Raw genomic sequence first — 26,372 nt, forward strand, 5'->3', positions numbered from 1 at the left:
CACTGCGTGTGGTAGCAGCCTTGCCAGATTCAACTTCACAGAGAACGGTCAAGATGACAGACCCAGCTGGCCAGGAGAGAAACCACATCAGTCAGACGCAGACGCACGGACACAGCTATACACCCTCACAAAGCCTCCTCACTTGAAAGGGACGGGGCTGGCTCACGCAGCCAGCCTCTCCCAGGCCCAAGTCCCCAGGTCAGCTCAGAGTCTCCAGAGCTGAAGTGCCAACTCACCTGTGTAGAAACTGGAATGGTTAGACTCTTGCTCAAAGATGCTCTTGGTCTGAGAGTCGAATCGGAGCCATAGTCCAATGGCAAGCACCGCAATTCCGGCAAGCTGCAAGACACACAATGCATTGACAGGCATTAGTCCTGACTGCCTGGGATAACACAGCCAACACACGCTGAAGAGACTCGCAAAGGACTCTGGCACCATCCTTTCCTTCTGCCCTCCAAGAGCATCTGGCAGTAGCAGAAGGCGATGGGAAGTGTGTGATCAACCCCTGTGCCAAAATGATCAGTAAACTTGGATTAACAATTCCCTACCAAGGGTGATGGTGCCACACATTTAATCCCAGCACTCAGAGAGGCAGAGGCAGGTGGATCTCTGAGTTAGAGGCCAGCCTGGTCCACAGAGTGGGTTCCAGGACAACAAGGGTTACACACAGAGAGAAACCCTGTTTCAAACCCTCTGCCTCCCCAAAAAAGAAAAACAAAACAAAACGAAACAATACCCTACCAGAAGTAATACAGCAGGCGGGTACAGAATACCATACAGCCGTGAAGATACATCACGATGGCTACAAGCTACAGCATATCTTACAATGTTTAACAAAAGCAGGAGCCACTGAACTCATAAACTAGGATTCTATATAGTTAAATACCGGTATGCTGTTTAAGCTGCACGCATATAAAAATCGATGTCATAGAAGTGATAAAGGAAAAAAAAGCAATGAACATAAACTGAGTGCTTAGCTTCAGGTAGGGGGAGGAAGTGCTAAGCAGGGTGAGTGAGTATCTGGAGTGCTTAATAGGATGTTTAATGATATTTTTAATTGTCATGCTGCATTGTCCAGGCAAGTCTTGAACTTCTGGGCTCAAGCGATCGCCCTGCCTCAGCCTCATGGAAGACCAGGTGTATACTACCACGCCAAGCACAGATTTGTGACTTTTACCTTGAGCAATGCTAAACACATGCATGGGGGTTAGGGGCAGCTGTGAAATGCTCAGCACATGACCTATCAGGACTACTCCTCACTTACCCACATCAGCCCTTTATTCCCCAGCCCGCCCACCCCTGTTCCTGGCATTGTGGCAGCAGATGCTGGTGGAGAGGCCTTTTGCCAAGCCTCTTCACCCCTCACTCCCCAGCACCAGCTGACCTCTCATCCCTGGTACCAGGGCCTGCTGGGGGAGTGACTCACAGTCCTCCAGTGTAGTGGCCGGCTGGATGAGGGAGACAGACCTGAGTTTGCTCATCTGCCCATCCTAACAGAGGTACTTATTTATACCAATACCACCACCTTGCTTTTTGGGGATCTTGATTCTCTGCCCTAGGTAGGAGCTGTGAGAGTCTGCGGTGTGGACATCACCCCCTTCCCATCCTTTCTCCCTGAATTTACCCATGAAGTAGCAATCGGATTCTGTGCATCGAGTGCCCAGGACATGTGGTGACAGTGGGTAGGGCCACCCAGGGCATCAGCCTATAGAAACCACCTCGCCTGTACCCACACAAGTGTAGGGTGATTCAAGCCCATCATGTACTGAGTTCCCACAGTGTGGGCTCTTTCCTGGCTTAGAGTCCTGCTGCTTCAGCCTTCCCCCTGTAAACAGGCGGTTGTGGCCTGCCTGTGCCTCCCCAGTTGGCCAGAGAATAAAGGGGCTTACATTAGAGCCCATGCTCCTTAAAGAGGAGGTATTCACCAGGCTTTAGGAAAGCAGCTAGACCTTCCCAGCGCAAGGTGGCATGACCCAGCACCCTCTGTTCTGTGGATGGTCAGCCGGTATCTTCCCACACTGCTCAGTCCTCCTCTCAGAGAAGACATTGCTGAACACCAGTAAGAAGGTCCCGAGGCGGAGAGTCCCTGGCTGCACACTGGAAAAGTTCATGGTGCGGGAATTACAGGGTTAACATGAACCTGAGAACTGTGTGTTCAAAGACACAGGTCAGGTTCTCCTCCTCAGCAAGGGAGTCTCTTTAGGCAGAGTCCAAATAGAGCACGATTTCATGCTGGAGAAGGGAGAGTCATGCCTGGTCAGAGGCTAGCTCATCTCCAGCAGAGTGCTCCCGACCACAGGGAGCACCCGGATCGGGGCGGGGTGGTGGGGTGGTGGATGGGCTCGGCGGGGCCCTGAGCTAGACTCTGGTTTAGTATCAGAAATGATCCACACACATATTTGACATACCTACCTACCTTAGGCCACGACACTTTCTTCTGTGGTGAAAAGGGGTGGGAAAATGTGAGAAGGCCTGCTACCCTAGTCTGTGAGCACAGGTGGGAAGAAGAAATATGGGTCAGAAAATAGACACTTGGCAGGAAGGAGACATCTCAGGTCTCATCTGGGGCTGGGGCTGACGGTAGAAGTCGATTCTACCTGTGGGCTCCACCCCAAGCTGTGTGTGGCACCGCTGGGCTGTCCACACCACAGTGCCACACAAGCCGAGTGTGGCACCGCTGGGCTGTCCACACCACAGTGAAGAAGTAAATGCAGACGGCTGCAGAGACTTGGAAAAAGTCACCAAGCCCCGGGTACTTTGTTGAAAAAGTCACCAGGGAGGAGGGAGGTCCAAGAAAGCAGATGACAGGCAGGCTGAGGGACGATGGAGCAGTAGGTGGACACTTGATCAGGGCTGTGAGCTAGCTGCCAACTTTTTGTGTGCTTAGCTGTTTTCCCTGAGACAGGGTTTCTCTGTGTAGCCCTGGCTGTCCTGGAACTTACCGAGATCCGCCTGCCTCTGCCTCCCGAGTGCTGGGATTGAAGGTGTGCGCCACCACCGCCCGGCTTGTTTGCGTTATTTTTTGAGACAAGGTCTCACTATGTCGCTCTGGCTGACCTCTGCCTCGGTGGTGGCTGGGATCAAGGGTGTGCGCGACCACCCCCAGCTTTTGTTTGGTTGTGAGACAAGTTGCAGCCAGGTTTTCGAGAAACTTGCTGTGTAGACCAGGCTGGCTTTGAACCTATTCCTGCCTTCCAAGGGCTGGGGTTCCAGGCACGTACCTCCTACGGTGTTTGTTGATCCCTGGTGCTAAGTGGCTGCAGGGGATGCTATGGAAGTCATTAGCTGCCTTGGTCTGCGTAATGGAAAGACAGCCACAGGCTAGGTCGGCTAGGGTGGTGGGGCTGTGAAACCTGAATAGCTCACAGTTGGCTACTCAGGCAGTATTGTTTAAGGAGCTGAATACTTCCCAGAGGCGCTTGCTTTTGGTGGCAGAAGTTGGGGTACTTCCATAGCCCTCTTCCTTGCTCTCCCCCCAGCCACTAGAAACTAAACAAGAAGAGACCAGCTGCAAAGAACCAGGCAGCTCTGGCCTTTAAAAAAGCATCCTGTCAATCAAATACCAAGGGACTCCACACTGTCTGAGAAGGAGCTGCCTCTGCAGGTTCGGGTGCAGTGGGTAGTTAGGCCTCTCTGTTGCTGTGCTGAATGTGTATGTAGAGGCTTTTTGTTGGACATTATTCCCTCAGCACTACTGTATAGCTCCTCATACAGCATTTATATAGAATTAGGACATGTGTGGGTTACATGTACACGCAATACCATTGTATTTAAGGCATCCTCGGACTGTGGCATCTGTAGAGGTGGGGTGGGGGCAAAGAGCTCCTGGGTAAGGGTAGGGTAGGAGTTCCTGAAATGGAGACCCTGGAGACAGCGAGCAAGGAATGGCTGTATATATGCATCTGTGAGGCAAAGAGATTGACTGCCAAGCTCCGGACCCAGGACTTCTCTTCCTCGATGGGCTGTGTCCTTCAACTGGAGCCAAAATCCACCCTTCCTCTCGAGTGGGGCGGTCGGCATTTTATCACGAGAAAAATAGCTAATAAAAGTTTCCTTCCAGGTCAACTAACCGACATTGGGCAGCCACATCAGCTACGGAACGGCCCAGGCCACTGCTCTGGTGTCTGTCCGCACATGACCCAGGCAGGTTGACGCGGATGCTCGGACAGGGCCCTGAGAACGGGGCCCGCAGCGTGCCCGACCACCAGCTGGAGAGGAGAGCGAAGACAGTCCGGAGGCAGCATTCCCAGCCAGAGGCCCTGCCTGCCTGCAGTTGGCCTTATTACCTTTTTTGTTTCCAACAAAAGCCAAATGGAAACAGTCTGGTTTTGCTTCGAAAAGCTCCTTTGCCATCTGGCCCCAGACGGTTCCATCCATGTGACAGTGAAGGAAAAAAGGAGTTTCTCCCATTGTTTCACGGGGCCTGGCTTTGTTCTGTCACTCATATGGATTTAAAAAAAAATTAGTATTGTAAGATGGGCCATAAGGAAAACGAGACAAATCTACACTGTGTATAGTCCACAAAGAACCTTGACCAGAATTTCTTCTTCTTTTTCTGTTTTTTTTTTTAAACTCTGTATACGCGCGCGCGTGTGTGTGTGTGTGTGTGTGTGTGTGTGTGTGTGTGTGTTCTTTAATGTACACTATAGCTCTGTCTACATGTATGTGTGTTCTTTAATGTACACTATAACACACATGTGGAGGTCAGAGGTCAAGCGCATTCCACCCTAAGACAGGGTCTCTTATTTGGCTAGCACCGGAGAGCTGCTGGGGTTTCCCTTCTCTATGTCCCTACAAACTCCAGTGCCACCACGCCTGGCTTTATGTGGGTTCTGGGGACGGGGACTCAGGACCTCAGGTGTCCTGGGAAAGCATTTAACCCACTGAACCCATCTCCCCAGACCCCATGCTTTCCGTTTTGGTTTCTGAGACAAAGTTTCGTGATGTGGTCTACACCAGCCTTGAACTCTCCTCCATCCTTCTACTTCAGTTCCCCAGGGCTAGGTGACCGGTATCTTCAAAAACTCCAGCCAGGATCGTGAGGAACGAGCAAAGTCAGGAGCCTGTTGTAGACAGCGGTTTAGGACAGCACCACTGTTGTGTGGGGTCCTGGGTGAGATACTGCATCAGGAAGGACACCAACGGCAGCGAGTTGGCACTGGTGAGCCGCAATGTGTGGTGATGCACGCCTCTGCTCCCACAACACGGGAGGCTGGGGCAGGGAGACAGGAGTGAGTTCCCGGATAGCCTGGGCTCCAGCATAAAAACTTGTTTCACAAAGCCTCCCCCCAACTCAAACCCTAAACAAACAAGAATCCAGTAACGCCGTGGGAGCAGGGACACAGTAAGGTCTGCCGTGACACCAGAAGCCAGCAGAGGCTACCCTATCTTGGCAACTGCTTCCCTACTAAAAAGCAGCTGCCGCCTGTCTGTCTCTCCCCCACAAGGCTTCCGTCTCCTTCAAGGACTGCTCAGTTAATTAGCTTCTTGACTGCCTCTGGGTTCTGTCTCTGCCAATACTACACCGGCAGGTCTCTCAACCCTAAAAAGAAAGCAACAGCAGAATGGAAACCTAAGCTCCCTTTCTTCAGCCTCGCGCCCCAACACTGTCCCTGCAGTCCTGAACCCTCATGGACAGGTCACTAACTGTTCAAGTGTCCCAACCTGCCGCTGATGCCCAGGAACCCAGGCTCCTCCTCCTTGGATGGAATCTAAGTTTCCCAACTCAGCACCTAGCATTCCTGCCTCTGCTCACCCAAGTCCCTCCTCCCGAAATGCCACCCTGGCCACCTAGGCTGCTCTTGCTCCAGCACTCAACTCACCCCCCACCAGGGCACGCCCTCCTTAAGATCAGGTTACTCCTTTTCATGTCACCCCACTCCCCACCCATCCGTCCTTTGGACGGGACCACGACGACGACGACGACGACGACGACGACGACGACGACGGTGACTCCAAAGGAACCCTTTCCTAGTATCTCACAACAGATGAAGCTGGGCACAGTGACTCCTGCCTGGGATTTTAGCATGAAGGAGGCTGGGGTACGGCTGAGGTGGCATGGGCTTTAATCACAGCACTCAGGAGGCAGAGGCAGGAGGATCTCGGTGACTACTGTATAGTAAATTCCAGGCCGGTCAGGGCTACATGAGATCCTGCCCCCTCCCCCCACCCCATAGGTGTGGTGGGTCACACCTATAATCCTAGCACATGGGAGACTGAGGCAGGACATCTTTGAGGCCAGCCTGGGCTACGCAGTAAACCCTGACTCAAAATCAAAACAGAGTGGCTCAGTGGTGGGGCTCTTGCCTCCCTTGGAAGGGCCTGGATGAGAGGAGGGGCAGTCCTTATGGCGTCTTTACTGCCTTCCAACAGGATCTCTCTGTGCACAGCTGGGGCGGGTCTCAAACTTTCGAACCTCCCATGTTTTCCAAGGGCTGGATTACAGGCGCGTATTGCCACACCCGGCTCCTATAAAACCTTCCGAAAAGCCAAGCTTCAGCAAACCTCTCTGTGGCCCCGCCCTTCGAGAAATCTAGCCATCCACTCCAGCTTTGGGTGAACCACACAGACAACCTGATCATGTAAGGCTTAGGCCAATTTCAGAATCAATCACAACACCCCTCTCTCCCTGACTTTGCTTTCTGGTGTCGATGCTGGAACCGAACCCGGGCCTGGAACTTGTGAGGCAGGCTCCCAAGCCGTCCACCATGGCGCCACGTCCCAGCTCATTTTCTGTTTTCCCAGGTCCACAGAAAGTGCAGAGCAGGGTTTTAGTGAGTCACATCGCAAATCTCACTACAGGGACAGTCTCACCCTGAAACATGACCCAGCCGATGGAAATACCTCCAATTCCAAAGGACTATTAAAAAAAAAAAAAGAAAGAAAGAAAAAAGAAAGAAGTGTAATAATGGGCCGCTCAGTTATTCCTAGCCAAGCTTGCAAAACTGGATTCAGCCAGATCCTGTGGAGATATGCACCCACTGGGGGAAGGGGAATTGTTAGAAACTCAAGTCTGTGGGCGGATGGATGAGACTAGAAGCTGCATCCGGCCCCTCAGGTGGGAGGCAGCATGCGACCCTCTAGGACAGATTCTAGGACAGGTCCCCGTCAAAACACACTGGGTGTATTAGGTGTTCTGCGCTGGGCCTCTCCTGTACTGTGGCCTGACCGGCCATACATTTTTTTTTTAAAGGACAAAATTCTTAGCATGTTTTTCCTAGTTGGGGTTAGAGAATCCAGAAAACAGAGAGGTTTTGGAACAAGGTTTCATGTGGCCCAGGTATAAACTTTAAATGTAGCCTTGACAGTCCTAAGATTGCAGGCACATGCCACCAAGCCTGGTTTATGCGGTACTGGGGATTGAACTCACGGCTTTGTGCATGTTAGGAAAACATTCTACCGACGAACTCAGCTACACTTCCAGCCCACTCTGCATGGACTTGAGGTAGCCTCATCTGCGTACTGGGAGGGATGGAGGTGGGCTGTGGGGAGTGGAGGAGGTCTGGGAAAAGGAGAGGGTTTTCTTTCCTACTTCCTGTTGACCTTCTGGAAAAAACAATGGCTATTTTAGGAAAGGATGGTGGCATAATAGAAATGTAGCAAGCAAGAAGCAGGAAGCCTTGTAGCTGCCACCTGTCACCTGCACAGCTACACCACCAGTTCCTGGGTGTACAAGGGGAGGATCCCAGAATCACCTGAGGAATTCTAAACATGCGTTTGCCCTGGATCTATGTGGGTGCCAGGTGATGGGACTGCACACCTCTGTTGGGAAGGACTCTGTAATTCCGGCACTGCCCAGAAGCTCCGATACAAAGCGCTTTCCTCAGTTCCCTTCATTTCCCCTTACCTTACCCTAGCTCAGTGATACATAGCTAGGCTGGGCTTGAACTTGTGGTAATCCCTCTGCCTCAGGCCCCTGAATGCTGCTGGAGTTACAGGCACGCAAACACACACACACACACACACACACACACACACACACACACACACACACACAGATTGAAGGTGAAGGTAAGGTCAAAGAAATCCATAAAACCCTCTGGAAACTGTAGGGTGCCGTGGCCACCCAGACTCTGTAGGGAAAAAACAGTAACAAAGGCAACAGTAACAGTAATAAACCTTGAGAGAGACACTGATGAGTGGGGCGGTCACTGGCACTCCTCCGACTTTGGATGGCCTCCTGTGATCCCAGAAGGCAGCGGGCAGAAGCGGGATCATCCAGGACACTGGGTTTCTGTTTTCTGAGACTGTGTGTCTTGGGTGGTGGAGGTAAATGGATAAATTTACCTTCTCCACACCCACAAAACGCTTGCCAGAGCCGGGGAATTGGATGGAATGGCAGACATGAGGTGGGAGCCGAGGAGAGGCTGGAGAGGTATGCTCAGCCCCCAGGCTATGGTCTCTCCTGGGAGGGAGGGGCTCTCCCTGGACCTCAAAGGACAAGACAGCAGCTCTCAACTGTCTTTCAGCAGACGCCATTGCTCCACTTCGTGTTTTGTTTTGAACACGGTGGCTTGGGCACCTGTAGGCACAGCTGCTTACACTGTCCCGTAAGTCAGTGACAGACCAAATTACTAGAATGCAGTTCTCTCCGTCAGCCCTGTTTCCAGGCCCTAAAATATCAGTCAAGCTTGAAGAAAGCTGTTGCGGACGAGATAAGGCCCTTTGTGTCCAAAGGCAAGTCAGGCCACCGGGATCTGTGGGCTCCGGGCCTCACGCATCCCCATGGCAACCTCCTCTAGCCAACAAATGCCAAGCCTGGAATGGGCCCGAGTCACCAGTTAGGAGGCTGGGCCAGGCAATGCCAGCAAGAACACAGGATCAGGATCCCAAGCTTCAACCTCCTCTAATCCGCTCCTTGACCCCCTCCCCCACCTGACACTGGACCCGTTGGCTCAAGGGCAGGGTGTGGGCAGTGCTAGATGTGGGGGTCCTCACACAGAGGGCCCCTCTCCCCGGTTATGAACAAAACCCAGGTCCACGCCGTGGCTGCCCTTCCTTGAGGATCACAAACTATTAGCTTGTGGTAAAGTTAGAAGAGCACGGGACGAACTTGAGTTTAATAGAAAGACTGCCCAGCAGGCCCGGGGCCAAGCCTCAGACTTCTGCTTTCTCAGCCTCTACCAAGCGAGCAGCATTCACATCCACAGCAAGCCCGCGGGGACCCCTTCGGCGGCCAGTGCTCCTCAAGGGGTAGTTCCCAGAACCTGTCAGAGAGTACACCCACTCACTGTTCCCTCCCAGACCTGAGGTCAACTAGTCAGGGGTGGGGGCTGTTACCCAGGAGCCTGTGTGTGAGCACAGACCCTGGGGGATTATACTTTCACGATCATAATCACTACCCTGGGCTTTTGTTTAAATACTACACAAGAAGGGTGGACAGGAAATGGCTTCTCTGGACTTGTGAGCCCAGAGAGGAGCGTTCCTCACACCCTTGCTGAAAAACACCGAGAGAGAGGTAGTGTCTCCTGGGCGCATGCTCCGTGTCTGTGGGAGCCTCAGCTGAAAGGGGCAAGGCTGTCTGCCCACAGGACACGGACACAGGGAATGAGGCTCCGGCAAGCTAACCAACCCAACCCCAAAGGCACAGCAAGTCCCCCTGGATGCTGGCTGGTACCCGTGAAGGCCAGGCTGGGAGTGGGAAGCCTGAGAGGCAGACACACTGGCTGGGCAGCTCCACACTGAAGATCAAGGCCAGGAAGCTGAGGCAAAAGGCTCAAGTTGGAACCTGCATTTGGCTCCCAAAGGTGCGTTTAGCTCTCCCCCAGTGACTCAGGGGGTGTGTAAGAGGCTCCCATGGCCAGCCAGGGCTGACGTGCAGCGAAAACCCCTCCCGATTTTCCTGGGCCACTCAGCTATCATGCATGAGAGCAGACTCGGGCTTCATGCTATCCCAAACTCTTGAAGAGATTTCGTTTTACACAAGAAAACACACAGAGATTGTAGCCAGGTTGCAGGATCTCTAGCTTTAGCACTGACTCAGTTTCTGGCAGGTTTTCCTGCCAGAGGTGGGTGATAGTGAAATACACAATGGCCACAACAGAGCCGGACAATAACAGCAGCAGTTACTATCTGTGAGGACCCACGCACAGTGGGATGTGGTTTATTCTGCTAGCGTCCTTCTTTTATACATGACTGGGATCCTCTGAGATGGTAAGCAACACACTCAGAACCACACAGTCAGAACAGGAAGGACTCAAATTGAACCAAGGTTATAGAGATTAAAAACTATACTTCTGAGAATTGCCCAGGTGGGACTGGGAATCCCCAAGTCAGGGATCGGTGGCCTGGGCAGGTTGGACTTGGAAAAATACTCTAGCTTAAATCTTAGTGACAAGGATTTTTCTTCTTGCCCAGGCTTGAAGATGAAGTGCCAGCTGCCTGGTGAGGGAGGGCAGAGGTCAGCTTGAGTTCACTGTTCTTCCCTCTGCTGAGGCCGGAGGGGAAGTGTTCCTTGGAAAAAGTGCTTTAGGGAAGCTCCACCAGGCACCCCTGGTTTTCTGTCCCCGATGCCTGCACAGATGCAATGGTGATTCTAGCCTGACACCCTCTAGCACAGTGGTTCTCAACTTATGGGTCGAGACCCCCGGGGGTGTCCACCAACCCTTCACAGGGATCAACTAAAGACCATTGGAAAACATTATGATTCATAACAGTAGCAAAATTAGCCTAGCGGTGGTGGCACACACCTTTAATCCCAGCATTCGGGGAGGCAGAGGCAGGCGGATCTCTGTGAGTTCCAGCCTGGTCTACAGAGGGAGATCCAGGACAGGCCACACAGAGAAACCCTGTCTGGAAAACCCAAAACAAACAAACAAACAAACAAACAAACAAACAAACGGAGTAGAAACAGAGTAGTAAAACACAGTTACGAAGTATCAACGAAAATAGTTTTATGGTTGGTCACCACAACATGAGGAGCTGTATTAAAGGGTTGAAGCACTGGGAAGGTTGAGAACCGCTGCTCTAGGATCTGTTTTTTTTTTTTTTTTTCCGGGGGTGGGGGTGGGGGTCCATATTGTCTAGAAGGTTCTAGATGAGAGTATTCAATCCTCTTTTTGGGGAGGGGGAGGGGCAGAGGTCTTAGAATTGGGTTGGGGTAAAGTAAGACTACTTCTTTCATCTGCCGCCGCCCCGCCCCCGCCCCTGCCCCATTTCATTCATTCTGTTGGTTTGAGGCAGGCTCTCACGTAGCCCAGGCTGGTCTCTAACTTGCTACAGAGCTGAGGATGTCCTGGAAGGGGGCTGGAGCCGATTTCAGCTCTGAGCCATCCTGTGCTGATTCCACAGCTGGAGGAGGGAGACCTGGCCGAACAGAAATGTTTGGGACCAGCTCTGGGCCCCAAACATTTACAGCAAGCCAAGTGGTGCTGTGACTCCGGAGATGGCTGCTGACATCCAGGCTAGCTAACCTAACCCCGGGCTCTTACTGTGAGCCAGGAAAGTGAGAACAGCTTTGCATTAAGTGTTGCATTACGGCCTCCATTATGCAAACGGGAAAAGGAGGCGAAGACACTAATTTGCCACCTCCTCACAGAAGCCTGTGCTTTTAACAAACCAGCTCCCCAATAATGGCCCGGCTATTAACTTTTGCTCTTTTTTTTCTTCTTGAGGCAAATTTTCATGTAGCCCTTGCTGGCCTTAATCTCACTATGTAGTTGATAAGAACCTTGAACCTTTGGTTTTTTGAGACAAGGTTTCTCTGTGTAACATCTCTAGCTGTCCTGGAACTTGCTTTGTAGACCAGACTGGCTGGAACTCACAGAGATCCACCTGCCTCTGCCTCCTGAGTACTGGGATTAAACCCTGAACTCTCTCGATCCTACTGCAGGCATGTGGCACCTGGCCCAGGTGCCAAATTTTGAAAAAAAAAAAAAATTATGATACTCATATAATTCATCATTAAAAAAAATCCAATTGTGAAATACACACGTTAAAGAAGGCATCTGTTTCCTTGACTTCTCAGGCTTTTCTGTATGGCTGGCACCCTGAGAACACTGTTGGCCTGCACACTGACCTGACCGGAGCTCCATTTAGGGTTCTAACGCTCTTAGGTGGCTTCCACAGTCAGGATCAGTCAGTCAGTCAATCAGTCAGAGATGAGGAAACAGAATCAGAGAGCTGAAGCAACTTGCCCACCCCACAGCAAGTTCTGGGTGACTCAGCTGTGGGCTCTGTCACCTGCATGACACAGGCCATGAGAGAGAAATCTCACTCTTGGTAGAGAGGGTGTATATGTGTGGGTTTACCTCTCTAGGGTGTGGAAGAGAATCTAGGGCCACATCAACGTTTTCTCAGGGTATCGTCCTAATAATGAGGCAGAGACTCGGTCTGGACAAGTTCAGGAATTAATAAATCCCCCCCTTCTATAGACGGAGTCGGCATCTAAAACCCAGAGCCTTGGGCTGGGGTGTCCCTCAGTAGCAGAGTCTGTCCTTAAGGCTTGAGGCCCAGGCTGACCTCTTTCTTTCAAAACCAGACATCTCGGTTGAAATTTCCACTGCCTGCTTACCAGACACACAGCATCCCCCGGCCAGCTCACAAATAATCCCTTTCTGCTGAAAAGCAGGCATTCTGACCTTAACCAGATCACGTGACATGGGGGCGGGGTTTGGAGGATGTTTTGCTTTAGATTCCAGCACACCACATGTTTTCCACAGTGCACAGCTCGCTCACTAAGGTGTCTGGTGATTAGATGCGCACACACACTCCTGCTTCCCCACATTTTACTGGGTAGACTGGCAGCTCCCATCCCATCTGCTGAAGAAGTGGAGATGGGCTGGCGTGGATGGCCCGGGAGGTGGCAGGTGAACTTTCAGAGGGCCACAGAGCTTGTGCGGTGGCGGCATTGGCCAAGGGCACTGACAGCACTGCTCGGCTGAGTCTCCTCTCCCATCCTGACATAGTCTGAGTGCTAAGGCAGGCAGGTTTTCCAAATTTCTGTGTCTCACCCATCACGTCTTGACCTTTGCAGTCTCTCCCTTCTTCATATTTTAGGTCTCTTAATTTTACATGCCAAGCGTCCACACATCTGCCCTCACACCTGCACCCTACCCCTAGGCAATCAGTTCACTTGAACTATTTTCACAGCGGGCCTTTGGGTAGACAACACTGACTTCCTTTCTATGTATGTGTGAGAAGCAGGCTCTCATACAGCCCAGGCTAGCCCACTAAGTAGCCTGCCTCCACCGCCTAGATCCTAAGATGTCAGGCTGTTTATGATCTGTTTATGTGGGGTCGGGGAGTGAAACCAGGGGTTCACACATGGTAGGTAAGCATTTTATCAAAGGAGCTGTGTCTAGACTCCGTTTCCCTTCTTTTGATATGGGAAAACCGGGGCATAGAGGCTGAGTTACTTCTCTGAGATAATACCACAAATAAAGTATTGAACTCCATTCCGATTGCAAAGTGCTCATTGGACATCATTTTGTCAAGCTGTATCTCTTCTACCCTCATATTGGGAACCGAATCCAGGGACTCTGAAGTTACATTCCCAGTCCCAGAACTGTCGTGTCTGGCTTGAGGTGCTCCTGAGCCTGGTCTTCCTAGGTGAGCTGCCAAGGGACAGCCTAAGCAGAATCTGGGCTTCCTTCCCCTGGCCGCTGGCCTCCGAGCTCTGTCCACGCGAGCAGCGCTCTGGGAAGCAGAGCCCTGAGTGACGCGGTGCCCCTTCTTCTAGGCTTAGCTTTCCTTCCCCTGCAGCTGGCCACTCACTGCCCACTGCCCCCACGGGCCAGGGCAGCCAGGGCAGTCCTGTGTCCTTATCTCTTGGAAAGCTGACTTCTGAGCTCCAACCCGGAGCCTCTGCCTGCGATCTGGAGCAATGCAATAACACCAGCTCTGAAGACACACCGTGGGGTCCTAGAGGCAACTGTGGCATGAGGATGATGTCAGCTTCCCATTACAAAGGGCTAAGGGCTCTCCATCCCCAGCACTGGAAAATAATCTAATTTCTGCTCGCAACAAGTTTTCTGGGTCGCGTAAAGGTTACGTGCCTTAGACCCGGAGTCACAATTTGATTAGTGGAAAGCAGAATACACAAGACGGTCCCAGGCTGGTCATTAACATCTGAGTGTTGCCAGGTGTGGAGCACCCACAATTCCAACTTTGGGGAATTATTGGGAGTTTGAGGCCAGTAGTGTCTACACAGAGCATTCTGGGTCAGCCTGGGCCACATAGTCTCAAACACAATACACCACCCACGTTTGAGTGTGAGGATAATAGACGGACGCTTGGGGCATCATAATGGTGGTGGTACTCAAATTGCAAAGGGGCAGTAGGAAGCTGCCTTAGTGGGGAGGGCCCATTTCTGGGGTGTACATTCCTCTTTAGGACCAGCAGTGGCGGTTCCCCGGACTGGAAATATCCATCAGAGTTGGGGTGCGACCACGTGGTGGTGTCTGTGCGGCCCTCTGCCAGGGCTCACTTAGAAGTGACATGCACCCCAATCCCTAGACCTCTACCCACTGGAAAAGTTACCCACTCGTGAGCTCACAACTACTCATGGCTTTGCCGATCTTTTCATTCGGCTTTAATAAAGCCACCGCGTCACTCTAGACGCACTGTAGGTGGGAAAGAGATGGAAATTAGAATACTGCAGAAATCTGTTTGACTTTAATAAAGTGGTCCAATTTACTTTCTGGTATTTTTAGCCCAAGTCTAGGACAGCTCCAGTGAGCCACACAGGGCTGTGTTGTTTCTGATCTGGACATACTGGCAGTTCAAACCGGGGCATGCGTGAGTGAATAGGGGCTGCCTTCTGATGCTGAGAGCTGTCTGGAGGTGGGGAGCCAGCCACTAGCCTTCTCTGGGTGAGTAGTGTTCACAGGACCCCCCATGGGCATTGGGTCCCTGTGAAGGCCACTTCTGTCCCTCTGCACAGTGCTCATTGTGTGCACTGAGCGAGAAGGACTCAACACCCAGGCTGTTGACACGTCTCCAAGCCATCAGTCCCCAAATCACAGAACCTTCCTTACAATCCAATTAACACGGGCAGTTTCCAAGCTAGACTGTTTTGTCTGTTCCTGTCATTCAACCAGGTGGCTCGTTAACTCTCTGGAGACCCAGTCCTACCCCTGTCCAACAAGACATCCTGCCTTTCTGGAAGTTCCCAGAGGATAGGAGGAGATAAGGCTGCGCTGGGTCTCCCAAGCTCCATGGGGTAGGAAGAGGAATCACCACCGAACAAAACCTGCCTGGAAGCTTCTGAAGGTGGATTCCTTGTGTGGACTAGATAAATTAAGCTAGTGTCCAATCATCCTTTCAGCTATGAGGATCGGTGGGGAGAAGGCTCTGAGCTCAGACAGCCCTGGATTATCCCTGGAGTTCAGAGTTCCACCCCTCCTCTCTTCTTTTTGATACTGGGGACTCAGCATGCTGTATCCTCAGTCTTTAAAAGTTTAAAAAAGAAGCCAGGCGGTGCTGGCGCACGCCTTTAATCCCAACACTTGGGAGGCAGAGGCAGGTGAATCTCTGTGAGTTCGAGGCTAGCCTGGTCTACAAAGCAAGTTCCAGGATAGTCACGGCTACACAGAGAAACCTTGTCTCAAATTTTGTTTTATGTGTATGGCTATCCTTGCCTGCATGTATGTATGTGCAGCAGGCACCCACCTGGTGCCCTAGGAGATCAGGAGGTACGGGATCCCTAGGAAGTGGAGTTATAGACAGTTGTGAGACACCATGTGGGTGCTGGGAACCAAACCAGTCCGATGCAAGAGCAGCGGGTGCTCTTAACCACTGAGCTATCTCCCCAGCTCCCACAGAACCAGTCCTGAACTTACAATTGATTTTTTTGTTGTTTTGTTTTTGTAAAGATACACATGAGATAGTTATTGACAACTGTGCCGATTAAGCCAACTGAAAGTTTTCAATCTTTTTTTTATTGATGGCCAGACCAAGAGCAGACTCGAGCCTCTGGAAAGTCTCTTGGTGTCTAAGTTTAGGGACACAGCATTATAAAAGGCAAAACCCACAAAAATACATCAAAGTTATATGATGGTCAGAGTAACCTTGAAATGTTCATTCACAGCAGAGCACAATAGGTATTATAGACATAGCTTGCCAATTATTTTGGCTAATACATTTGGACCATCGTCAAAGTCATGGAAATCTCAAATGTGTTGCTAAGCAGATGTGACTGATGTGGGGAGGAGGGTGGAGGAGGGCTGGGAACTGTCTAAGCAAACCCCAAACGGAATCAACAAGACGGCATTACATTAGTCATTTCAGCTTTTTCCTTTTTTACTGATTTTTGAGGTGGGGTCTCACTTAGTAGTTCTGGTTGTCCTATGTAGACTAGGCTGGCCTTGAACTCAGAGATCCACCTGGGCCCCCCTCCTCCGCTGGGATCAAAGTCACGCACCACCACGCCCAGCTAAACTTAGGGTTTCTAATATCACTTTTAAATACCCTCTATTATTCTCCCATCCGATTCCAGGAAGTCACTTATGTCAGAAACATGGAATCCAGGACATAGCAGAAACCTGGAAACCAAGAGAAACAAATCAATATGGGGGCCATTCATGATCTCAGGTTCATGGGCCTCCAGGACCAAAAAAAAAAAAAAAAAAAAAAAAAGAAAGAAAGAAAAAGAAAAACAAACAAACCATGTGTAGCATTTTTCCCCTTGGAAGAAAGTCTTACTAATTTCATGGGATTCCCTAAAAAGGTTATGACCTGGAAGTCTACAATAACATACACATAGTACTTATTAAAATTTAGCCGGGAGTGGATTTGGCCCACGAATCCCAGCACTTGGGAGGTAGAGGCAGGAGAATCTACTGAGTTCAGAGTCCAGACTGGACTACATAGAGAGACCCCGTCTCAAAAACAAAACAAAAAAATTTCCACAAAAACAAAACCCCAAAGAAACAAACCGCTCCCCGAATTGATTCATGACTAAGTATTTTTTTGGGTGGATAGGGTAGGAAATTACCCGGATGGATATAATTTTTATAAAATTGTCTCATCTGGGGACAGGATGTTGCTTTCCACAGCTGCATGCCACCACTTGACGGAAAATGAAAATATCCCTGGACCAGCCTGACTTTTTCCACAGCATGGAGAAGCCAGGTGACATGCAGTCAGACCTCCAAAATACAAAATCATACAAAAAATACTGAGGCTGGCCTTTAAAAAAAAAAACGAATCTTGAATTTCTTTAGTTAAGATACAGTTCTTCTGGTGGTAGTTCAGGGTCAGGGAGATTTTCCCACCTTTGAAACCGAGAGCTTGTTGCTCTTCTGTGTGTAAAAAGTAAAATGCATTTCTGCAAAGCTTTGACTGGAAAGCAAAAACAAACCCCCAAAACTTTGAGGGCTGGGGGGGGGGCTGCAGCTCAAGGGCAGAATGCTTGCCTCCCATGCATGAGGCTGCGGGTTCAGTTCCCAGCACCAGAGACAGAAGAATCCCTCTGACCCAACGGGGACAGGAAGGAACTCGAGTCACAAGGTCATTTCTTTTCTCAGTGCCACATGGGTTTATCCAGAATAAACAAGGCAGCAACAGAGATGCAGAAGCCACCAAACCCCTGAGATCTGAGCCCCCTGCCCAGTCCCCCAAACAAGGAATACCCAGGCAGAAGCCATCTATCTACCTCTGTGTGCTACCAAAGAAAAGATGTGCCCCCCCCCCCACCGTAAATCCAAGGTATTTTTAGGTCCCAAACTGTGTGGAGACCAATCTCAGAGGCCACGTCTCCTTATAAAAAATGAATTGAACCAAAAAAAAAAAAAAAAAAAACCAGACAGAACCACTCCAGGATACACAGGCCTATGTGTAAGATTAAAGGTTCATGTCCAACACACTTCCCAAAGGGAGGGCCGAGAATGGCAATTTGGGAACGCAGAAGGCAGGCAAGGCTCATTTCGGGGAGTTAGCACTGACCAGCCACCCCAGTTCCACTCCTATAAGGCTGCAGATCACAGCCTGTCCAGATTTGGGGAGTAACCAGTAACTGGCAGCCAGCAGCCACGGCTTCTCTGGATCCATAGCAAGCTCTGGAATGTTGCCACCGGCACTTTGAAAACAGGGGCAGAGTCTGTGAGAGAGGAGTGTGGGTGTGTGTGAGAGCGAGTGTGAGTGTGTGCACATGAATCCAGTTCTCACCACCACCCAGAGATCCGGATTCCTGATCTTAGTTGTTGGTAACTATGGCTGGGGTGGGGAAGAAACCAAAGATCCAGGCAGGGGCCAGGTCCTGTTTTCCATCGCCCAGCAGACACTTGGCCTCAGCTCACCCTCTCCCCAACCTGCCAGCTCCAGTACAAGCAGGGCAGTGTCGCTCCAGCCCAGGCGCTCTGTGGGAAGCCATTTTATGCAACAGTTCAGTCCAACATCCAAGTCAAACAACTACTTCGGGGAGGCCGTGAGCTGGGTGGGGAGGGGCTCTCGGCACAGCCACGCACCCCAGCGTGGGCTGCCCGGATGCCTTAGGCCCCCCTAGAGGCTCTGCGCCTTTATTTTCAGGAGTGGGTGTCCCTTCCTCCCTGAGTCAGATGTGTGGCAACACACAAAATGGAGTCAGTGTTTTGCTTTGGAGAATGAGGCCGGCTCGGATGGCAGGGAGATGTGGGAAAGATGGAAGGCCGAGCCACGTGGGAGTGTGGGCCAATCTGTGGTCTAAACATCCACGCTTACCCAGGGGTCTCCTCGAGAGGCGCAATAGCTGCAGGTGGAAGCTGACCTGCACCTGCCACCAGACCTCTGATGAATGCCCAGCATGCACTCGGGATGGATGGGGATGCTGAATCCAGGTCCACGATGGGACCACTACAGCCTAGGACCACGAAAGGCCAAGGCCGTGGAGCACTCACAACAGAACCTGAAGACAAGGAGACCGCGCCCCCTAGAGTGAGGGAAGATGGAAGGAACAAAGAGATTCAAGAAATGGGTGTGTACACCCAGGTCAAGGTCAAGGGAACAATCCTCAGTACCCATCAGAGATTTCCTGACGCCCAGCCAGAGGTGAGGTGGGGAGGATGGTGTATGGGGTGGGTGGCAGGGGTGAGGTAGGAGGACTGTGTATGCAGTAGCGGGGCGCGTGGGTGCGTGCGTGCGTGCGTGCGTGCGTGCGTGTGTGTGTGTGTGTGTGTGTGTGTGTGTGTGTGTGTATGTGTGTGTGTGTGTTGTTCTACAGGCTGAACTTGAAGATCATTTGCAGCAGCTCATGGATTTTGCGCTGAGGAAACTTTAGTGTGGATCAGAAAAGTGAGCTCCCTGTAGTTTCAAAGTGATCTGGGGACAAAGCTGCACTCGTCAGGCTCTGAACCCCGTCCAGCCCCAAGGCCATCACTGGAGGAAGAGGACAGCCCCTCTGCCACTTCCATTCTTTAGGATGGGGAAGGGGCAGGAAGAGTGTCGAGGTGGGCAGAGGGGAAGCAGGGTCCGACTCTCAGCAGAGCCCATCTGACCCTACCTTTGCCTAGGCCACGGAGGATAGGAAGTCCTCACTGCGCAGGCTCAGGATCTGGGCGGATGGGTCGGATGGGGAAAGATCAGAGGCAAGAGGACCCAGGCCAGCCTGGCGACAGGGCAAGACCCCCAACACACAGACAAAAACTAATGAAAAAGGCACATTCCTGGCCTGGCCCCAGGCTGGTCACCACATTACAGCCTGAAACACCTCTATCATCTGCCTTCTAGACACCAGAAAGAGGTTTTCCTTCTCATCCTCTCTCTCTCCCTTCCCCCCCTCCCCAACTCTTTCTTTTTTAGAGGGAGGGAAGGGATAGACATGAGGTCTGAGGGAAATTCAGGAATGACCAAAATAGGCTGGGGCGGGAGGTTTGGCTCCGAAGATATTGGAAAAAGAGACTGATTGCTGGCGTGGTTGTGGGCATGAGACACCCAGTGTCAGGAAGGCAGGCTGGGAAGGCTCAGCTGTCACTGAGCAACCCACAGGGGACACCACGCTCAGGCTTAGGAGAGAGGCACGGCCCCTTTTCCTGGTCCCCCTTCTCCTCCACTGTCCCACGAAACTGAGGCTGGCTTCTCTTTGGACCCCTGCCTCATCCCTTCGGCATCCTCTGCACACAAAGGTGGCCCCTGCTTTCCACAGACCATATCGGGTTCCAAATGCCAAGTTCATAAATCGCTGGCCTCAAGGGAGTGGAGTGGTGACATCATAACAATCCCAGCAGTCCCCTGAGATCACAGCCTGTCATAAAGGATGTTTTGAGGAGCTTCATCTCACCTGCTTCTACTCCCACCCAATCAATAGCCAAACCCAGTTGGGTACCTCACTTGATAACGTCCTCTTACTTGACCCTGGGTAATGTCACTTAACTTTTCACGGACTAGATTTCGGGTCATCGATAGGTAAAATGGGGAAATATGCTTCTTTGGTGATATCATGGGGCTAGGTGAGGCCTTTGCAGACTGTAATCCCTTTCACAGAGACTGTAACAGGACAGGGGCTTTGTCCCTATTAGACCCCAGGGTAGGACAGGTAACAATAATTAACTTAGGAAATTACTCCCCCACTCCCATGGAAAGAGAGGTAGAAGAGGAAAGAGAGAAAACGAGGGGTCAGGGGATGTAGTACTAGCTCAGCTTGCAATCTTGGGCAACACTGCCCCTGCCACTCTGGCTTCCCACTGTCCACAGGGGGGCTGGCACCTACAGTTGGTGCACAATCTCTAAGGCCATTCCCAGCCCTAAAACCAAAGCCTTCCAGAGGGAGACTGTTCTGTTTCAGGAGGCACCGGTCAATCAGCAGTGTCTAGCCTGGGGCAGGGAGCTCAGGATAGGGATAGAGAGGCAGGCGGGAGACAAGCCGGACAGATTGCAGACCAGCAGGCAACAGACTGAGTCGACACAGGGTGGCCATGGGCACCTCCCCTTGGCCCCTTTCATACGCCATGGGTGCAGATGGGGGATGCAGACATGCTGTGGCACTGCGTGGCTCCCCCTAGCCCCAAACTTTCACCCCGACTAGGCAGACAGCTGAGGACTAACCAACAGACAGGCAGGGGAGAGACTGCCTGAGGGTAGGGTGAGGAAAACTCCCCAAAGGACAGGGCGGGGTTGGGTGGGGCCAGCTGTCTTTAGACTTTGTTTTGTGCTACTCCAGCAGATGAGTGGGCAAGCCAAGCCTGAGAGCCGGCCTACCTGTCTTCAGAGCTGGGGATACACCAGGAGGGAAAGCCCCTGTGACATCCTCTTAAGTTGTATGGGTGTGGTGACTCCTGGAAACCCAGGGCAGTCTCTGTAGGCTGCAGAACATTTCCAAGCAGCCCTGCAGAGTGTTACATTGGCTGGAGGATGGTAAGCATCCCAGCTGCCAGCTCCAAGGGAATAGTGCACTTTTTTTTTTTAAGTTAAAAGTCTCTGGTGGCACATAACTAGTTTCTACCGTCATCACTCTTGAGGGTGGCACAGGGGTTGCCTGGCCAAACCCTTTCCTACTTGCCTGGGATCAAACGATGTCCATTGGGGTGTAAGAGGGGTGCCCTCTCAGAAGGAGGACACAAGGGTCGTCCTTGTACTTCCTTGCTGCTGTCCCTTAGAAAGCGGACACTGCTGCTTTTCCCAGACTTCCAAATGCCGAGAGGCAGGGAGTGTCTACTAGAGTGCCTCCCATCCCCACCCCCGTCTTCTCCAGGTGAACGGCCATTCCTGGCGGCCCCGCCTGGCTAGTTCTAGGAGGGTGAGGCTTCTCGACCGCAGGACCTCATTACCCGAGAAATGCAGAAACACCCGACTTCTCCCACCTAGAGGCGCCAACAGGCACCTTCCCCTCCCTCCTCTCCCTAACTCTCCCAGAGTTCTCTCCAGCCAAGATAGTTATCGCTCTTGAAAAAGAATCAGGACAATCTAGTCTTTCAGGTAGCTTGGAGGCATGGACGTTCTCACGGGGACCGAGAGCCCAGACTGTGAACACAGAAAGTCCGTCCTCCAGGTGCAGAGAGGACTTCCCCCAGCCGCTTCCTCTCCAGAGTGAGGGTGCCAGGAGCCCCTCGTGGGAGCCCCTTTGCCACTGTGGGATCACCGAGGCGGGAGACACTCACTGCCCTGCTCGCCGGGAGCCTTACGGGCTAGGGAGGGCCTCGAGTCAATCGAAAAGGAGTGCTCCGCTCCTCCCTGCCACCTTCCCCTCTAGCAATCAGGGGGTGCTCCGGGTGGCAGCGGACACAGACCCCATCTCAAATCCTCGGCGGCAGAGGGACCCAGGAGCGGAGTGCACAGCCCGGGCCACCAGGACCCCGCTTCTCCCGCCCACCTGCCCGTCCCGCCCGCGGCCAGCTGGCAACCGCCGCGCCTTTCTCTTCTCGGCCCGAGTCCGTCTGGCGCGCCCAGTACCAGCTCCCCGGAGCTCCCGGCCACCCGGCCACCCACGGTCCCGGACGTCGTCCGGAGCTCGTGAACAGGTGGCCTCGGAGACGAGCGCGCGACAGTCGCCTCTCACTCACCCAGAAGATGAAGTTAAATCCGAAGAGCAAGTATTTGATGCACTTGCTACCCCCTTTGACCGGCATGGTGCAAACTGGACTTGCGTGGGACAAGAGGCACGCACGGCTGGGACAGAAGAGACACGGCAGCGGACTGAGACACGCTGAGGCTAGGGGCTGGCCTACGGCTCCACTTTTAAAAAGTGCCACTCCTTACGGCGACCGGCCAGCTGCGATGCGCATGTGCCGAAGGATGCCGACCCCGCCCCCCGGCCCACCTGCCCCGCCCATGCCTCGTCCACTCCCCAGGCCCAGGTTCTTGGACTCGGCTCCCCTGCAGTGCGGAGCCCGCCCTGCACCCTGCTCTTCCGGGCCGCGTTTCTGAGACCCTCTTTCCTTTCATCGTCCTCCTTCCCACCGTCTTGGGGTCTTTCCAGACCTCCAGACCCGGCCACTTTTGCCCGGGAGTAAAGTATAGGCCTCGCCTTTCCGGTTCATTCCGGGCGCTGCGCCTCCGAGTTTACTTTGGAAGACCCGGGAGGGTCATCTGCTCTAAAGGACCTTTTCAGATTCCCGCGGCAGACTTGCCGGCCCGTTTGTCTGGCTTGCTTTCTCTCCTATACCTCCTCGTAAACCTTGTAAACCTTTCCGGACCGAAAGAGCACTGTGGCCGCTAGAATGCTTCAGGTGCCCATCTGAGCATTTCTCTTTGCTCAAAAGATTTCTTCGTTCGCTGACTTAGTCTAGTTGAAATCCTGTATTTACTCCTCGCTTCCCTGCCGCACCTGGTGCCACACCCTTACTCCGACCCACCTCGCTGTCTGCAGGTGGTGTGTGGCCGGCTGCCCCTGCCTCCTTTACCTGCGGAAATTCTGTTGTGTTTTTTTGTCTTTTATTTACATTTACACTTATTATTTTGAGACAGAGTCTTACTATGTAGCTCTGTCTGGCTTGGAACTCGCTGTGTAAACCAGCCTGGCCTCAAACTCATAGGCATGCGCCATCGTGCCCGGCAATTTCATTATTTCTGAGGTAGGGTCTAGCGGTGTAGCCCGGCTGACCTGGAATTTGCTTGTGTAGCTCAGGTTATCCTCAACCCTGGATCCTCCTGCCTCGGCAATGCTAGTGCTGGTGTTTCAGGCTTGGGGCTCTGTGGCTCTTTACATTCTTTCTTAATTCTTCTGGTTGGGTGAGGAGGTCCGTCTTAACATCCTTTGCAGTATTCTCTCCCTCACCCCTGCGGGAAGTTCCCTTAGAGCTCTTTATTGCAAAAGTAAACCATACTCATTACAGAAACATCAGAAAATACCAAGAAGCAGAAAGAATGTGAGTTAAAATTTCACCCGGGTTACGAAGTGCGTTGGAGGCCAATCTGGGCTGCATGAGACCCTGTCTCCAAAAACAAAAACCAAAACAAGACAAATTTTCACGTAGCAAAACCAGCCTCTGTCAGCATAGCACAGCTCTCGTTTCGTTATTTATCAGTGGACTGGTTTCATTAATCGATCCACTTACAAAGATTTTTTTTTTTTTCCTACAGTCCACTTTAGAGAGGAACTTCACTGGGGGCATGAGTTGAAAGCCGCTGATTCTATCCTCTTTCTTCTCTGAAGCAGTTTAGGAGCTGGGGGATGGAGAGAGGCAGGAGTCTGGAGGGGTGGGGTGTTCAATTTAGGGGTCTCCGAGAACTCTGAGGAGAGGCCCTTGATTTTCCGTTTTAGGATGAGTATCCATCCCAACTATCCCAAAGAAAGAGCTGCAGTCAGGGAAGCCTGGCCACGCTGGGGCTGGGGCTCCCATGGTCTCAGGGAGAGAACCTGTGAGGACTCTGTCCTCAGAGTGAGGGCGAGTGGATGAACCTTAAGGGTTCCAGGTGGAGCCATGTCCATGCATGGGCAGTGCCAGAGGGCAGGCTGCAAGCTCTGTGAGGCTAAGGACCATTGCTTGTACCTCCAGTCCCTGCTTTAAAACTTTGGGGTACTGGACAGAAAATCTGGGTGCGGTTGAGGAAGCGAAGTTAAGTAAGGTGAAGGCTAGTAGTGGAGGGAGATGAAGGATGCGCTGGGGGAGCAGTACAGAGATCTGTTAGGAGATGGAAGTGTTTAGGACAACTGGGAAGGTAGGAGGGCCATCGGGACCTAAAAATCTGCTGAGGAGACAAGGTGGGAGGGAGCCAGAGGGGGAGTCTGAGCTGGAGTCAGATCTCTAAAGGCTGGCTTCATTTGTTCTAAACGTTCTTAGGTCTTATCTCATCTTCCTGAGTGTGACGCCACGACGCCACCTCTCTCCGTGGATATGTGGCATGAGAGACCCTAACAGGCAAGTCCAAGGATGTTCCTATGTCGGTCTGAGATCTCCCTAAGCAGGGGGCATGGTGGAAGCAGACTTCAGAGGCCAGGGGCATCAGCAGTTAGGTGGGACAGGGGAGCTGTGTGTGAAGTCCCAGGAACAAAACCACCTAGCTGTCTGTGCCAGGGAAGCTACCGGCAGTCGGGAAGCTGGGTGGAGGACAGAGAACAAGGAAGGAGAGGCAGAGGCTAACTGAGTCTCTTACCAGGAGGAATGGATGCCAACAGTGCTTTGCTGATTCAGTGACTCACTGAGGTCGGTCATCACTATGCCCATGGAAACAGCTTAAGAACCCCCATTACATATAAACAGAGATTCTTTTTTTTTTTTTTTTTTTTTTTTTTTTTTTTTAAGCAGAATCAGTCTTGTCTTGGACTAGAAACCCTCCTGCCTGGGATTCCAAGCCCACACAGTGTGGCAGCCTTATATGAGATCGCCGGACCTGAGGAGATCCACCTCTGGTCTTGGTCCCTCCTCTACGGTTTATTTGGACAGGTCAGCTGTCTTTGGACCCTGGTCTCCTGTGGTGCAGGGACATTCTGGGCCAAAGTGTGTTTGTTACAGGAGCTCAGCGCTACAGGCAACCAGGAAAAGGGAGGGATGGAAAAAAATGTGGTTTGCCTTAACTGGAAGAGGAAAATGTGGGTAAGCCCTTGAGTCAGAGATCACATGGTAGCAGCCAGGCAGGCCTTCCAGCTTTTATGGAGTTGGGACTGGGAAAACTTCTGCCTTCCCTGAGGAGATGCTATTTCTGGAAAACCCCCTCAACCCAGGGGTCCGTGTTGGCTCTTGTACTCCCTCTGGTGGTAAGATTTAAACACATACAGCCAATTCGGCTGCTCACCCTCCCAACCCAGTGTGGGCACCAGCACACGCGGCCACAGGCGAGATCCTTTTCCCTGTCAGGAGCCTCCCGAACCGGTGTCCATTTATGTTTGTCGCTTTCACTACTAGAAGGTCCGGCTGCTTCCTTTATTCTGAAGGCGGGTATGTGAGCCTTCTGCAAACACTCTGGTCTCATCCTCAGGGATTTCCTGGGGTGAATCTTCTACTGTCACCATATTCCTGTATTGGTACACATGTTGGTGGTGACCACCCTCAAAGGACCCTGGATTGGGGGTGGGGCGCTCAGCAGTTAGGAGCACTGGCTGCTCTTTCAGAGCATCTGGGTTTGATGCACCCACATGACAGCTCACAACCATCTGTGACTCTAGTTCCAGAGGATCTGCCCTTTGTGGGTATCAGGCATTCACATGGTGCTCAGACCTACATGCAAACAAAACACTCATACACATACAAAGTAAAAATTAAGATAAAAAATTTCAAGAGAACATTTGCCTTGATGAATTCCCGTCGTTTACTGGCTTTCTGTGCACACGGTCCTCTGTAAACATCTTCGGCATAAGCTTGGAGGGAGAGGAGCCGCACTTGGGCATTGGCCTGCAGGTGTCCCGGCTTGCGCGAGCGCACGTGTGTGTGTGTGTGTGTGTGTGTGTGTGTGTGTGTGTGTGACTCATGTTCTCACCATCCTCCTCCGTTAGCTCACGCCTCTGTCCACTCAGGCCGTCGTGTTTGTTCAGCAGCAGTCGAAGGTCTCCTGTCCTAGTTTCTGGAATTTGTGGATGAACCACTGTG

The 26,372-nt window shown here is 52.1% G+C and overlaps 1 protein-coding gene across 1 annotated transcript in view; it reads right to left on the bottom strand.

Annotated features, from left to right (window-relative positions):
• The window catches only part of Cd9 (CD9 molecule), a 34,021-nt gene extending 11,425 nt beyond the window's left edge, over positions 1-22,596 (bottom strand). Inside the window, exons 1-2 of the mRNA XM_042274143.2 lie at positions 22,410-22,596; positions 237-339 (exon numbers count right to left, since the gene is read on the bottom strand). Coding sequence (XP_042130077.1) covers positions 237-339; positions 22,410-22,475 — 169 coding nt within the window. The 5' untranslated portion in view covers positions 22,476-22,596. The remainder of the gene's footprint in view (positions 1-236; positions 340-22,409) is intronic.
• Positions 22,597-26,372: the final 3,776 nt, after the last annotated feature.

The sequence above is a fragment of the Peromyscus maniculatus genome, chromosome 3 (genome assembly GCF_049852395.1).
Source record: "Peromyscus maniculatus bairdii isolate BWxNUB_F1_BW_parent chromosome 3, HU_Pman_BW_mat_3.1, whole genome shotgun sequence".
Classification (NCBI taxonomy): Eukaryota; Metazoa; Chordata; class Mammalia; order Rodentia; family Cricetidae; genus Peromyscus; species Peromyscus maniculatus.